The sequence below is a fragment of the Lepisosteus platostomus genome, chromosome 2 (assembly GCF_059453375.1).
Source record: "Lepisosteus platostomus isolate fLepPlt1 chromosome 2, fLepPlt1.hap1, whole genome shotgun sequence".
NCBI classification, from domain to species: Eukaryota; Metazoa; Chordata; class Actinopteri; order Semionotiformes; family Lepisosteidae; genus Lepisosteus; species Lepisosteus platostomus.
Window position 1 is genome coordinate 76,723,528 of NC_142612.1, and position 14,233 is coordinate 76,737,760.

Genomic DNA, 14,233 nt, shown 5'->3' on the forward strand with positions numbered 1-14,233 from the left:
TCAACATGGATCATTTTTATGACATGCCCGGAATGTGAAATTAAAATGCTTCTTATGATCAATGAAAAGCAGAAGACTAGCAACAAGACGCCAGTGCTTCAGGGCCACGATGAAGTTAAACCAGATGTAATTTTGAGTAATCTTGAGTAAGGTTACATTAGGTGCCAAGTTTTAATGTATAATAAATGGATCATTTTAGCCTTAGGAGTATCTGAATGAATCTAGAAATATGACATCACTGTAAGATGAAAGATTAAAGTGCATTTCTTGTTGCAGGGCTGCACAGTAGCACAGTGGTCAGCATTGCTGCCTCACAGAGCATGGGTTCAACGTCTGCGGTGCTAGCTGCGCGGAGCTTGTATGTTCTCCCCATGTTCTCGCAAGCTTCATCCTGGGTCTCCGGTTTCCTTCCACAGTCCAAAGACATACTGGTAGGTTAATTGGCTTCTGGGAAAATTGGCACGGACTGAGTGTGTGCGTGTTTGTGTCTGTGTGACCCAGTAATGGACTGGCATCCTGTCCAGGGTGTATCCTGCTTTGTGCCCATTGCATGCTGGGAAAGGCTCCAGCTCCCCCGTGATACTGAATAGCTTAGAAAATGGATGGATCTCTTGTTGTCTCAGTTGCATAGTATTATAACCTTAAGAGCGCAATGGATATTTAGCAGCAAAGATTTACACAACGCTCAGTCATTATTAGAATGTCACCATTTTCTTTCTCCAAGGAATGCTGATGAATTTATTGGGTGTGTTTAACGGGTGTGTTTCTGAGATAAGAATAGGTATAAGTAAATCTGTTAGTCTGCTAAGATGCTGTGGTATTTTATGTGTTTTATTTGGCAACGTAACAAATAAAGTCACTGCAGTCCACCTTGGCTATAATCAGTGCCTGTAAAAAAAGTACAGTAAATTCACCACATAGCGCTATTACACAGTACTCACATTTAACATCTTTTTAAAATATTTATTTGAAACCAATAGGTTCCTTTTTCTACATTAGTATGTCATTTTGTAAGTTTTAATGACAGGACAGTTATTGTCAGGTATCTCACATTTTCTACATACAGTACATACAGAAAATTTTAAATATTTTTTCCTTTGAAAACACGGAAAATGGCATAGCAGAAAACACAGCGATGCTGAAAACAAAATTAAATATTCTTTACTTTGGGTCTGCTCTGCTCATAAGGGCCTTCTTTGTATTTTTCTCTGGATGAAGCAGAATGATGTAACATTTTGGAGCAAAAATTGAAAGCAGTAGACCAAAGCTTGAAGCCAAGATGGCAAAAATCTCCACAGTGTCCGAGTATTTCCCAGGAGAGCTGACATAAGCTGGTATGAAAGCGATCCAAACTGCACAGAAGATGAGCATGCTGAAAGTGATGAACTTGGCTTCATTGAAGTTGTCAGGCAGGTTCCTTGCAAGGAAAGCCAGCAGAAAACAAACACTGGCTAGCAAGCCTATGTACCCCAGCAGGAAACTAAATCCAGTTATTGAGCCAATGTAACACTCAAAAATTATTTTAGAATTATGATACTGTGTGTTTTTAAAAGGCACAGGGGATGCTGTACTCAACCATATTATACAGATCATAGCCTGGATGACAGTAAAGAAAAAAACAGTGCCTCTCTGTTGTGCAGCACCAAACCACTTCATGACATTATTGTCTGGCAGTGTGGCTCTGAAGGCCATGATGACAACAATGGTTTTCACAAGAATGCAAGATATGCACAAAACAAAACTGATTCCAAACACAACATGTCTCAGCATACAGGTGAGGTGTAGTGGCTGACCAATAAACAGCAATGAGCAGAGGAAGCAGAGTATTAGAGAAAGCAGCAGCAGGAAGCTCAGTTCAGAATTGTTGGCTCTTACAATAGGAGTGTTCCTGTAGTAAATAAACACAGCTAAAACGCCAGCTGAAATACATGCTCCAAATACTGAGATTGTTGTCAGAGAGATTCCTAAAGTCTCTTCATATGAAAGGAACTCGATTTCCTTCAGTACACATTGGTCTCTGCTTGAGTTTGGCCAGAAATCTGGAGAGCATTTGAAACAGTCAATAGAATCTGAAAGAAAAATTGTTTAAATTACAAATTGAACATCCTAAAAAAGTAGTCAATGATGTTACTTTTATGTCAAATAGGAGTGTTCAAACCTAAGAAAGAGGAAGAGTTTCAGTGAGAGATCATGTTCAAGATTATTTTAAACATAAAGTACCCTTTTCTTGATATGGTAATTAAGATCAGATGAAACAAAAATACATTTTGAATTCAGTATTATAAAGAACATTAATATTGAATTCAGTCAAAAGTAATATATGAGGCAACTATTTGCATGCATGAGATATTAAAAAGGTGATATTTTCCATGAAAAATAGAAAACACATATACATCTGAAGTATACTATAGTAAGTATTGGAAACAATTCAGATGAATCTGGATTTTTTTATTTTTAGATTTAAATATATCTACTCTGAACTAGTGTTACTCTAAAAGCTTTACGTTAACTAAAAAGTGAAGCACTGATTACACAGGTCTGAAACACACTCAAATATAGGTGGTACTGTATGTATACATTTAATGAAATTATACACACTTTTGAGGAACAGTACTCTATTTTTAAATTTCCTTTTACTCTTTCACTGTAGAGATAAGAAAGAATGTCTGATGAGCACCTGTGTGGCTGCTGATCTCTCCCTCTGCACAAGGCACACAGTCGAAACAGCAGAGGGGCTCCCCTTTCCTGGTTGCCTTCCTGGTGCCAGGCTGACAGCTTTCACTGCACACAGACCTGGGGGGCTGGGGAAGGACAATATGGTGTTCAGTTCTGGCAGCAGTAATAAGGAAAAATTAAAAATTGTCAATATAAGTGATCTGATGTTCCTATATGTTTTGCCATCCTTTCAGAGTACAGCCTTGCTGATTTTCTTGGAACAGTAACAGAATGCAAGAAGATGAAAAGCCTTTTAATTCATTGGGGTATAATTTGGGCATTACGGTGATGATTATCAGACAGCTCTCACGTCCTGTGCTTATTCCACCCCTGGGTTTTCACCAGGCACCTCAGATTCCTCTCACCTCGCCATGACATACAACTCAGGTTTAATTGGCTAAGTTGTCCCTTTTGGGCTATCAGTAACATTATACTATAGATGTCCATTCATAACTGAACTGTAATAAAAATACTGTAAGACTAGGGTGAGGTGTGTAGCTCAGGCTATTGTCTAGATTCGTTTTCTTTTTCCTAACATTTATTTACATTCAGTCTACATTACAGGTTGGTTATTATCACACTGATGTCTCTCTACCTGATAAATCTATTACATTTCCCCCCTAAGTAGGTATCTGTATTAGTAAAGTAGCAGTATTAAAGTGGTAGTAGTAAAGTATTATACTTTCTTCCCTAAGCAGGAGGAGATAATAATATATTTGGAGTGAAGTTTCACAACAGAAAAAAATAAACCGGTTAAAAATGAAAACATCAGGACATTTATAATAATAATGAATTTATGCTTCAATCTCCTGTAAAATATTCCAAATATATATGTACATCTTTTTTCAACTAAAAATATTTAGTTTAAGGGTGCTAAATAAAGTCAAACCTACAAAAAACTCTATATGGGACATTTATATGATTTGTATTGATGGAATATAAGTTTATGAGTTTAAATAATTGACTCAAAGAAATATTTTTAAACAAATCTGAAATGTTGAATTACAGTGTATAAACGTAAGTGATTTAAGAACAATTTGGATTAACTTACGCTGTTGTGTTCAAAGTTCCAGAAGATTTTGTCTTCATTCAGAGTGAGCTCTTGTCCAGCAGGAGCTGATTCATCAAACAGACCGATTGTTACTGTTTTCACAGATCCGTCATCGGCCCTCTGCCAGTTCATCACATCATAGATTGCAAGAGCATCTCCGTTCTCATCGAAGGACACCCTGTCTCCATAGTGAGTAGTGAAGTTCACTCTCTCCAGGTAGTGCAGCACCTGGGACAAAAAATAATAAAAAGGTAACAGTGAATGCACTGCACTCTTGCATTAAAATGATAATGCATATTGTTTTGATATTTACAACTGAAAAGAAAACATACATTTAAATATACAGTATACACAGGTCCATATAATTTGTTTTCTTATATTTGCTGTTTCAAAATTATTTGCAGCCACTGTGTATGACAAATACTATAATGCCTGTTACACATATTGTCTTTGTGTACGCTAATACTGTATGTGTTATAGTCATTTTTACTTCATGTAACAAAATGTAAAGCACATGCAGTTTGGTGCACGGGTGAATGGTGTGAAAAATATGATGACAGTACTCGAGCAGGAGATACACAGGGAAAGTTTAACAAGAAATTATAACCAATTTACAAATTTAAAAAACTACAATAGTAAAAATACAGTATATAAGCTGTCACAATCACAGAACTGTACAGTACATACTACACACTTAAAAAATACAGTAGTTCTCACCTGCCAGGGCTGCACAGTTGTGATCTCTGCACAGGAGTTATTCTGAAAGGGCCCTTTTCCAGGCTCACAGGACATCAGGTTGTGCAGGGAGTGTGCCAAGGCGTACACTGCTTTATACACGTTGTAGGAAGCCCGCAGTTTTGAAACATCACTGTAAGCAGTTTTTCTACTGTTGAGCTCTTCTGATCCTGTGCAGATCTTTCCCTTCACCTCATATAAAGAGCTGTTAGTACTTGTTTTCCCTTCAAATTTGCAATCAAAATTTATTTCCCAGAACTCTTCCACTAAACCAGTATTCGGACCAGACCCAGGATGGATACCAAGGAGAAAGTTTTCCAGCCCTGGAATTTCTCCTCTGCGGATGGCAATTCCTATAGTCCCAGTGAAAGAGCTCATCAATTCTGCCCTAGAAATTAAAGTGGAAAACACCCAGGCCTCGCTTGCAATCCACTGCCTGTCAGTGATGTTTTGGCGAACAATTTCTTCAGCCAGAGGAAAAAAATGTGCTCCTTCAGAGAACACAACGATGACTCTTGCAGTAGACTGCTGGATAGTCTCCATGATTTGAAATATTCTAACCTTTGAATTGACAGTGGGGAGGGTTTCTGAGAAAGCTATACAGCCAATCTTGTCTACCTCCTCAGTAAAGCTCTTGACAGCATTCTGACCGTAGTCATCATTGCTTGCTATTACACCCACCCATGTCCATCCAAAGTATTTGATAATTTCGATCATAGCTTTGACTTGAAACTTATCATTTGGTATGGTCCTAAAAAATGAAGGGAACTCTTTTCTGTTACTTAAGCAAGAGCATGTGGCATAATAACTCACCTGGAAAACACAAAACAGAGAGTTACAAAGAATGAATTAATAGCTAAACGCATTAAATACTTAATTAAATTAAAAGATATAAAATTTCAGATAGTTCAGAAGGGATAGAAGTTATTCTTTTATATAATGAATGTAGCCCTGCAGTGATTACCATAGGTTCCTTTCTTAATGAGTACAATAATGAATGTTTGTGACAAAGGCATTTTTGATGTTTATTTCCTCAATAGGAAAACCTATATTTCCTCCTCCTATATTTGAGGTTTATTTCCTCCTATATTTCCTCCTCCTATATTTGAGGTTTATTTTAAAATTATTTAACTTATGAAAATGTTTTTTGACTGTATTTCCAAGATGAGTTTTTAAATTGTGCAGTCTGACAGCCAAATGGGGCAAATATTTTTTATTTATATTACTTTTTTTTGTATCTAAAGATATTCATATATTTAATTTTTTATCAGATTTTTTCTTTTTTACACTTTTATGTTATAAATGTTTATAAATCATTGATTTTTACTGTATATGATAAATTACTAAGTTTTCAGTTTAAATATATATGTTTTACTGTACCATTGGAACCCGAAAAAGACCCAGTATTCTTGATATGGTAATAGAGTTTGTTGAACCAGGATCCCCAACAATGGCTAAGACAGGGGGAGTCCCTGTACAGCTGTAGTCAGTAAAGGAGTCCTCCTCTCCGCTGATCAGAGCTGTTGCTGCTCTCAGAGCCACTGCCAGGTTCACACAGTTGTCATACAGCCTGTATCCCAGTGTGATGTTAGGGAGAAGAGCAGGGTCTCTGTTTATTTCCTCAATAGCAAAAGCCATGACCTGTGCCCACTGAAATGCTAACAGGGAAAAGCTGAAGGAAGACAAAAAATTAAATTGATAAAATTATTTAACTTATGCGTCTGCTTAAAAACATAATTGTTATTGTAATATTCAAAGACATGATGTAAGGAAATTATCTTTCTGATAATGTAACCTGTAAATAATTCATAGCTATCTTCAGATTCTCAGAAAAAGTACCCTAGTAATTTTTTTTAATTATATTTAATTATTAATGCCATACAACAATGTACATTTTAACTCACCTCCCACATCTCAGCCGGTCTGGTTTTGATGTAAAAGACAATTCAGGGTATGTTACTGTTAAATGCACCTCAAATATGCCTCCAAAAAGAATATCTCCATTTTTAAACAACCCAGAGAGCTCAAATTTTTCTCGAAGAGTGCAAATAGGTTGTTTTAAAGTGAGAATGTGAAGAACTAAACCCTGTAATTGAAAAATACACTGAATAAATTTCATCCCTGCTGATGCACAACCTTACTTGCTGTGGTCTAAGAACTTCCTATTATATAGGCAATGTCTTATTCCTGAGAGAGTGCTTTGTTAAGCAGTGTTTTAAATGTGGCGCTAGGTGACATCCTACAGCTAAGTCATGAGCACTACTACAAACACATTTTGTGACGTTTCAGCTGAAAACCATCTGAAAAATACTAGGAATGTTTCCAAAAATCAGGTTATTCCTGATAAGATTAAATTAATACAAGTGTCTCAAGGGTATGTGAAAACATTGCATATTATAACATACTTCTATGGGAACATACAGTATGTATATTTCTGAATATGCATACACATTTTTAATTTTCTATTGATGGATTTCTACAGTGATGCGAATATCTGTAGCACCTTTCACCATATCTCTGAACTTTGTAGGAAGAAATGTTAAAACAAACATGAAACAACTTGTGAGAAACAAAAAACAAACAGTTAAAAAATGAGCCTTATAGAATAAAAACACTTTCAAGCCATATTTTCTAGGAACAAACAGGCCCAGAGTCTCTAACAGATCTCGGGAGAAAATTATACAATTGTTAAGCTGAAAACCATAAGGCCCTACTGTCTATAGAAAGAATTCCCGTCTTTGGAATACTTGAAAGACTGGAGACAGAGGCCCATAGTGGAGGAAATATTTTCTATTTGCTGTATATATAAATTGCTCTAAAGCTCAAAGACACAGGCCACCCCTGTAGAAGTGTTGAATAGTCATTTTAAATGGATCTTCTTAGTATATGCATAGTATTGCATACTGTATGTGTTTCTTACTTCGTAGAGTTGATTCTATTTATGATGATGTATGATTTTTCTTTTCAGATTCTACAATCTGGTGTAGAAAAGCTTTATCAGTGAAACCCAGTCCATAACAGCTTCTAGCATCCAGTGGTATACCAGTCTGATTCTGTGACCATCTCATTTTCAGCCATTCCCATACAGTGGATGGAATAATAATCACAATAATGTTTCACTAGCTTTTTCAAATTTTATACAAATTCTGATGAAACGTTTGTTTGCCTTCTTGAATATATTTTGATTGTCAGGATTAATTGAATTAAATTTCTGTGTCTGAATCTGCACAAATCTGCCACATCTGTCTCAATTGCCCTTGGTGTTCACTTAACTGCCCTCGATGCTCAATATGATGCCTGTGGTTTTGAGGCCTTGATGGTTACTTAGAGCACTCCAAAAACAAACCTTCATCTTTTTTATATAATAACAACCTAAGAAGTTTTGTAATGCGCTAGTTTAGTGCGATTTTTAAAGTTCTACAGTATCATTGCTGAAATAGCATGCTTTTGTGAATATGAATGGATAAATTAAACATTTTTAAAAATAATTTTCATAAATGTTTAAGATTTCTAAGAAAATACAGTAAATGCTTATAAATAATATTTTAACTAAATGATTATGCGTCCTAAATGTTCTGTGTTCTAAGATGTTCTAAATTCTAACAGAAGAACTAATCCCAGTAAAAGAAAAATCCATTTTTTTATCTCTGGGAAGCACAATCTCACTTGCTGTGATCTAAGAACTGCCTATTGCTGTATATAATCTTTCGAATTCTTAAGAAAGTGGTTTGTTTAGCAATGTTTTACATGTTGCACTAATGTGAGATACAAGTGTTATTCCACAGCCAACTCATTGCATTGCTATACACACATTTGATCAAGTATCATCTGACAATCATTTGCAAAACATTATGAATGCTTCCCAAATAAGGTACTGTATGTCTTAGCATCATCTAAGATTTACATTAAAAATAATACAGTAATTGTATTATTAGTAGTATATAATTAATAGATTTACCTCGCAGTATCTACTCAATTACAATTTCAGAATGTATCACTATTTTATTCAACTAGATCAGAAATTTGACACCCATAGAAATACAAGCCTTGTTGTTCACTCAGAGCAGTCAGACTGCAGTGAGAGAGACTGTGGTGAAGCACTGAGGTGCTCTAGTGATCTGGGTTCAGTCCTTAGAGGCTTCAATCATTAAGGCCCAGCTATGAATTACAGGCACAGGGTAAAAAGGAACTAGCAATGAAAACTGTGACAGCTGTCTGGAAACTTTAGGGCAGCTTGGCAGAAAATAAGCATATTTGAAATGATTTTTCAAGGCAATTACTAAGATAGAAGTTTATTTTGCAATCTGTCTTAAGTGGACAATTGTGCCCTGCTGGCTTTCTGATCACATTTTAGACATACAAAACTGCACAGCAGATTAAAAGCTATTCACGAATAATCAAACATCACATGACATGACAGAATGTCTTATAAAACCTTTTAATATGAAAATATTAACTTTGATATTGTCTGCACATTATAGAACTGAAGTGCTATTAGTACTGTATGAACTTATATGGAACAGGAATATTATATCATTCTGGACATAAGCAAAGCACTATGCATTATTTAGAGGCCTTTTCTCAGTTCAGAAGAACAGGGCCTCCTTACGAAGCCATAAAGTCTTGAAGAACATGCAAAGTAGCCTAATTACTTCTTAGAGATTGCTCTGCCCATGAGGACTTTCTTGGTATTTTTCTCTGGATGAATCAGAATAATGTAACATTTTGGAGCAAATATCGAAATTAGGAGACCAAAGCTTGAAGCCAAGATGGCAAAAATCTCCACAGCGTCCGAGTATTTCCCAGGAGAGCTGACATAAGCTGGTATGAAAGCGATCCAAACTGCACAGAAGATGAGCATGCTGAAAGTGATGAACTTGGCTTCATTGAAGTTATCAGGCAGGTTCCTTGCAAGGAAAGCCAGCACAAAGCAGACACTGGCTAGCAAGCCTATGTACCCCAGCAGGAAACTAAATCCAGTAATTGATCCAATATAACACTCAAAAATGATTTTTGAGTTTTGATACTGCATGTTTTTAAAAGGCACAGGGGATGCTGTACTCAGCCATACAGTACAGATTACAGCCTGGATGACAGTAAAGACAAAAACAGTGCCTCTCTGCTGAGCAGCACCAAACCACTTCATGACATTATTGTCTGGCAGTGTGGCTCTGAAGGCCATGATGACAACAATGGTTTTCACAAGAATGCAAGATATGCACAAGACAAAACTGATTCCAAACACAACATGTCTCAGCATACAGGTGAGGTGTAGTGGCTGACCAATAAACAGCAATGAGCAGAGGAAGCAGAGTATTAGAGAAAGCAGCAGCAGGAAGCTCAGTTCAGAATTGTTGGCTCTTACGATTGGGGTGTTCCTGTAGTAAATGAACACAGCTAAAACTGCAGCTGACATACACCCCCCAAATAATGAGATTGTTGTCAAAGAGATTCCTAAAGTCTCTTCATATGAAAGAAACTCAATTTCCTTCAGCACACACTGGTCTCTGCTTGGGTTTGGCCATGAATCTAGTGGACATTGGAAACACCCAATAGAATCTGAAACAGAAATGAAAATTATTACTTTATTTCATCATTGCAATGTGTGATAAAGAAGAATGACTGTATTCAACACCTTTGAATTCAATGTCAGTTTGTTCATAAAGAACGTGATAATTAGGAACAAAGTGATTTAAAAAATATTAAAATCCATAGCCCTTAAAAAGACACCAAAAAGGAAAACAGAAAACACACAGAAAACAGAAAATAAAAATACACCAGAGACCCCTATTTAAAGCATGTGATAAATTATACACTGTATTGCTGTATATACAGTATAAAGCTTTATCTAAAGCATTTATAATGAGAAACTATTTAACACTGATGTGTTTTAATTATCAGTGGTAAAAGTTTGCATAAGAAAAACTCAAATGAACATTTTATTTCTATAAAGGAACTATGCCTGCCCACCTGTGTGGTTGCTGATCTCTCCCTCTGCACAAGGCACACAGTCGAAACAGCAGAGGGGCTCCCCTTTCCTGGTTGCCTTCCTGGTGCCAGGCTGACAGCTTTCACTGCACACAGACCTGGGGGGCTGGGGAAGGAAGATAAAGTGTTCACCTCAAACTGCAAATGTCAAGCCAAAAAATGAACGTTCATCATGGTGAGCACTTTATTTTTTTTTTATTTCTTAACGCAGCCATATCAGTTATAATTTAGTCCCACACTTTCTGTTTAAAGCATTTGATTTTATGGTGGACTTATAGCATGGACTCTATAGATTTAAAACCCAGATGAAAATTTTGTTGCATTACAGGATTTGCAAAATACACACAGAAGTTCAAACAAACCACGGTTAGCAAAATAAAATGAACGAGAGGTCACAGATCCTTATGTAGCATGCACAAAGGGAACACCACAGGACAGAAAGTAGTTTTCTTGCAAACAATGAAAACAAAGAGGCTTATTTTTTTTAAATTACGAACTGTGTCAAAGTTCCAGAAGATTTTGTCTTCATTCAGTGTGAGCTCTTGTCCAGCAGGAGCTGATTCATCAAACAGACCGATTGTTACTGTTTTCACAGACCCGTCATCGGCCCTCTGCCAGTTCATCACATCATAGATTGCAAGAGCATCTCCGTTCTCATCGAAGGACACCCTGTCTCCATAGTGAGTAGTGAAGTTCACTCTCGCCAGGTACTGCAGCAGCTTGAAAGAAGTAAAGCGTGGTAAATTACACAAGATTACTGTAGCTGTAGTAGGCAACTTTAAAATTCACAAGCAATGTAAGCAATTTAACCTCATAATTTTCAGCTTCTATAGGTTAGAAGTCAAATCTACTATAAATCGTGTGATAAAATAGTTTTATAATTCATTACATACAAACAATGACAAACAACATTTCCTCTGCACTGGACATTATCCATTGTTTTTTTTTTCTCTCCGAAATAAACAATAACCTCACATTTATAAAGTTTTGACATTTGAATTACTGATCAATTTTGCAATTATATTTTCAGACATATATCTATATAATCATATTTTTCTAGCTGCAAGCATTTATTGTAGGTTAATCACACAATTCTACTTGGGACAGGCTTATTAACTTTTAAACCAATTAAGCAATTAAGACAAGTAAATAAATAAATTAAGCAATTAAGAGCAAATTAAGTGTGTTTACAATTACTGTCACTGGAAAGTGAGATTAGTTCATGTACAGTATATGACACTAATTACTGCCATTGCCTGTAATTTTAACTGCAACAAACAATACATTTTGTTTTGTTAGGCAACTAAACACAATGAGAATTATAATTGTGCATAATTAGATGTGGGATGTAGGCAGATAAAAAGACTGGTGAGTAAGTGGCAAGAAAGGGGAATCTTTCCATGAAACGCTAAATAAAATGGATGGTTAAGATAAAAATATATCATATATAGATACAGCATTTTCACTCCTAACATGACAAACAGGAAAATACTGTTTTAATTCTACCTGCCAGGGCTGCGCAGTTGTGATGTCTGCACAGGAGTTATTCTGAAAGGGCCCTTTTCCAGGCTCACACGACATCAGATTGTGCAGGGAGTGTGCCAAGGCGTACACTGCTTTATACACGTTGTAGGAAGCCCGCAGTTCTGACACATCACTGTAAGACGTTCTGGTTTTTTCAACATCTTCTGATCCAGTGCAGATTATACCATTCACTGGACTTGATGAGTTGTGCTCAATTGAGTTCTCTTGGAATTTGCAGTGAAATATTTTTTCCCAGAACTGTTTGATCAAATTGTTACCGATAACAGTAGTTGGACTAATCTGTAGGAGAAATTCTTCCAGCCCTGGGATTTCTCCCCTGCTGATGGCAATTCCTATTGTCCCACCAAACGAGCTGAAGTTTTCCTCCCTGACTATTACAGTTGAGGTAGTCCAGGCTTCGCTGGCAATCCACTGCCTGCCGGTGATGTTCTGGTGAACAACTTCTTCAACCAGAGGAATTAAATTTGCCTCTGATGAAAATACAACAATGACTCTTGCTGTTGACTTCTTGATGCTGTTGATGATTTGAAGTATTTTAGTCTTTCTGTTGACACTGGGGAGCGTTTCTGAAAAAGCTATGCAGCCAAATCTGTTTACCTCCTCTGTAAAGGTCTTCAAAGCATTCAGCCCATAGTCATCATTGCTCACAATTACACCAATCCAAGTCCATCCATAATGCCTGATGATTTGAACCATGGCTTTGACCTGAAACGTATCACTGGGAATAGTCCTGAAGAAAGAGGGGAACTCCTTTCTATTGCTTAAGCAAGAACATGTGGCATAATAACTGACCTGTGTAGGATAAAGAAAATACATGTAAAATTAATTCCAGCCATTAGGAATATGAAAAGAGTTGTGCATGCAAATGAAACCATTTTCCAAACGGAAAATTAAGGAATCCTTTGAGACTCTTAGGGACCTCTAAATACAAGGAGAAAAGACAACAATTGAAAAAGAAGTTAACATATATAATATTTGACAGTTTCTTAATTTGGTTATATATATTACATTTATCATATGTGATTATTTATATATGTTTGAAACGTGCATGTCTTATAGATTAGAACAAAAACAATATCTGACAACTGTATATTAATCTTTTTTGATCTGTGCATAAATCCTTTTTCTGTATGGGTATTCTTTACATTACCACAGGCATATGGAAGAGGCCCAGCATTCTTGATATGGCAATAGAATGTGTAGAACCAGGATCCCCAACAATGGCTAAGACAGGGGGAGTCCCTGTACAGCTGTAGTCAGTGACAGAATCATCCTCTCCGCTGATCAGAGCTGTTGCTGCTCTCAGAGCCACTGCCAGCTTCACACAGTTGTCATACAGCCTGTATCCCAGTGTGATGTTAGGGAGAAGAGCAGGGTCTCTGTTGATTTCCTCAATAGCAAAAGCCATGGTCTGTGCCCACTGAAATCCTGCAAAATCAAGGCTGACAGAGGCATGGAAACTTATAAGGCTGAAAAAAGAAGCAAAATATAAATCTGTCACATTTGTCTTAAATCTATATTCTGCGATAGAAACCCACATCTTCATTTGATGATTATCGTAACTCCTGGTGTGACTGTAAGATCTGATATCAACTCACCTCTCACACCTCCATTGTTCTGGCTTAGAAGTGAAAGATAGTTTGGGATCTACAGTACTAAAATGTATTGCGAAGATCCCTCCTAACATGATATCCCCATTCTTATGTAAGCTATTCAACTCAAACCTGTCTTGAATTTTGCATGTGTGATCTTCATCTGCAACAAGTTGAAAAACGAATGTAATCAATAAATGAAGACACTGAAAAAATGTCATTTCTGCAGAAACGGACAATGTGATGTGAGCTGAAGTTCACAGAATTCTCCTATATATACCAGGTGTGGGTCCCAGGAGATTTTGTGGCTGAACTACGTTAAGGAATTGATGATTCATGCAGATATACCCTGATGGCAGAAAAAAATTACTACACACAGTTAAAGAGTTTAAACATTATTATAACGTATGACATTATTCACACGTGAACAAATTCTCGTTTTTTCTCATACTCAGTACATACTCATGATGCTTGTGAATTCAAGTGCTTGAATGGTATGCTCAATAACTGGGATTTTTATTTAAGGAAATCTGATTTCAGACTTCACAGCAAGTTTTTATATTTCCGTATTATCTTTTAAAATCAGGGGACTAATTTATAATTAAAC

The 14,233-nt window shown here is 36.5% G+C and overlaps 2 protein-coding genes across 2 annotated transcripts; both read right to left on the reverse strand.

Annotated features, from left to right (window-relative positions):
- Nucleotides 1–1,125: 1,125 nt before the first annotated feature.
- On the reverse strand, nucleotides 1,126–6,139 carry LOC148677179 (extracellular calcium-sensing receptor-like). The gene is made up of 5 exons (XM_088623033.1): nucleotides 5,882–6,139; nucleotides 4,484–5,314; nucleotides 3,767–3,994; nucleotides 2,678–2,801; nucleotides 1,126–2,069 (listed from the first exon to the last, which is right to left on the reverse strand). Exons 1-5 carry the CDS (start codon nucleotides 6,137–6,139, stop codon nucleotides 1,162–1,164), a joined length of 2,349 nt encoding a protein of 782 aa, XP_088479159.1. The 3' UTR covers nucleotides 1,126–1,161.
- Nucleotides 6,140–8,805: 2,666 nt separating this feature from the next.
- Nucleotides 8,806–13,847, reverse strand: LOC148677180 (extracellular calcium-sensing receptor-like). Its single transcript, XM_088623045.1, has 6 exons — nucleotides 13,633–13,847; nucleotides 13,185–13,476; nucleotides 11,996–12,826; nucleotides 10,987–11,208; nucleotides 10,472–10,595; nucleotides 8,806–10,060 (listed from the first exon to the last, which is right to left on the reverse strand). The coding sequence occupies exons 1-6, from the start codon at nucleotides 13,845–13,847 to the stop codon at nucleotides 9,150–9,152; spliced, it is 2,595 nt and encodes an 864-aa protein (XP_088479171.1). The 3' UTR covers nucleotides 8,806–9,149.
- Nucleotides 13,848–14,233: the final 386 nt, after the last annotated feature.

Excerpts from the sequence above, each read along its gene's own strand:
- LOC148677179 (XM_088623033.1), bottom strand. The coding sequence starts at position 6,139 with ATGGCTTTTGCTATTGAGGAAATAAACAGAGACCCTGCTCTTCTCCCT. Across the intron at positions 5,315-5,881 it reads GTCTTTTTCGGGTTCCAATG|GTGAGTTATTATGCCACATG; the intron begins GTACAGTAAAAC and ends TGTGTTTTCCAG. Across the intron at positions 2,802-3,766 it reads GGAACTTTGAACACAACAGC|CCCCCCAGGTCTGTGTGCAG; the intron begins GTAAGTTAATCC and ends GTCCTTCCCCAG.
- LOC148677180 (XM_088623045.1), bottom strand. The coding sequence starts at position 13,847 with ATGACATTTTTTCAGTGTCTTCATTTATTGATTACATTCGTTTTTCAA. Across the intron at positions 13,477-13,632 it reads GAACAATGGAGGTGTGAGAG|CCTTGATTTTGCAGGATTTC; the intron begins GTGAGTTGATAT and ends TGCCTCTGTCAG. Across the intron at positions 11,209-11,995 it reads CAACTGCGCAGCCCTGGCAG|CTGCTGCAGTACCTGGCGAG; the intron begins GTAGAATTAAAA and ends ACTTCTTTCAAG.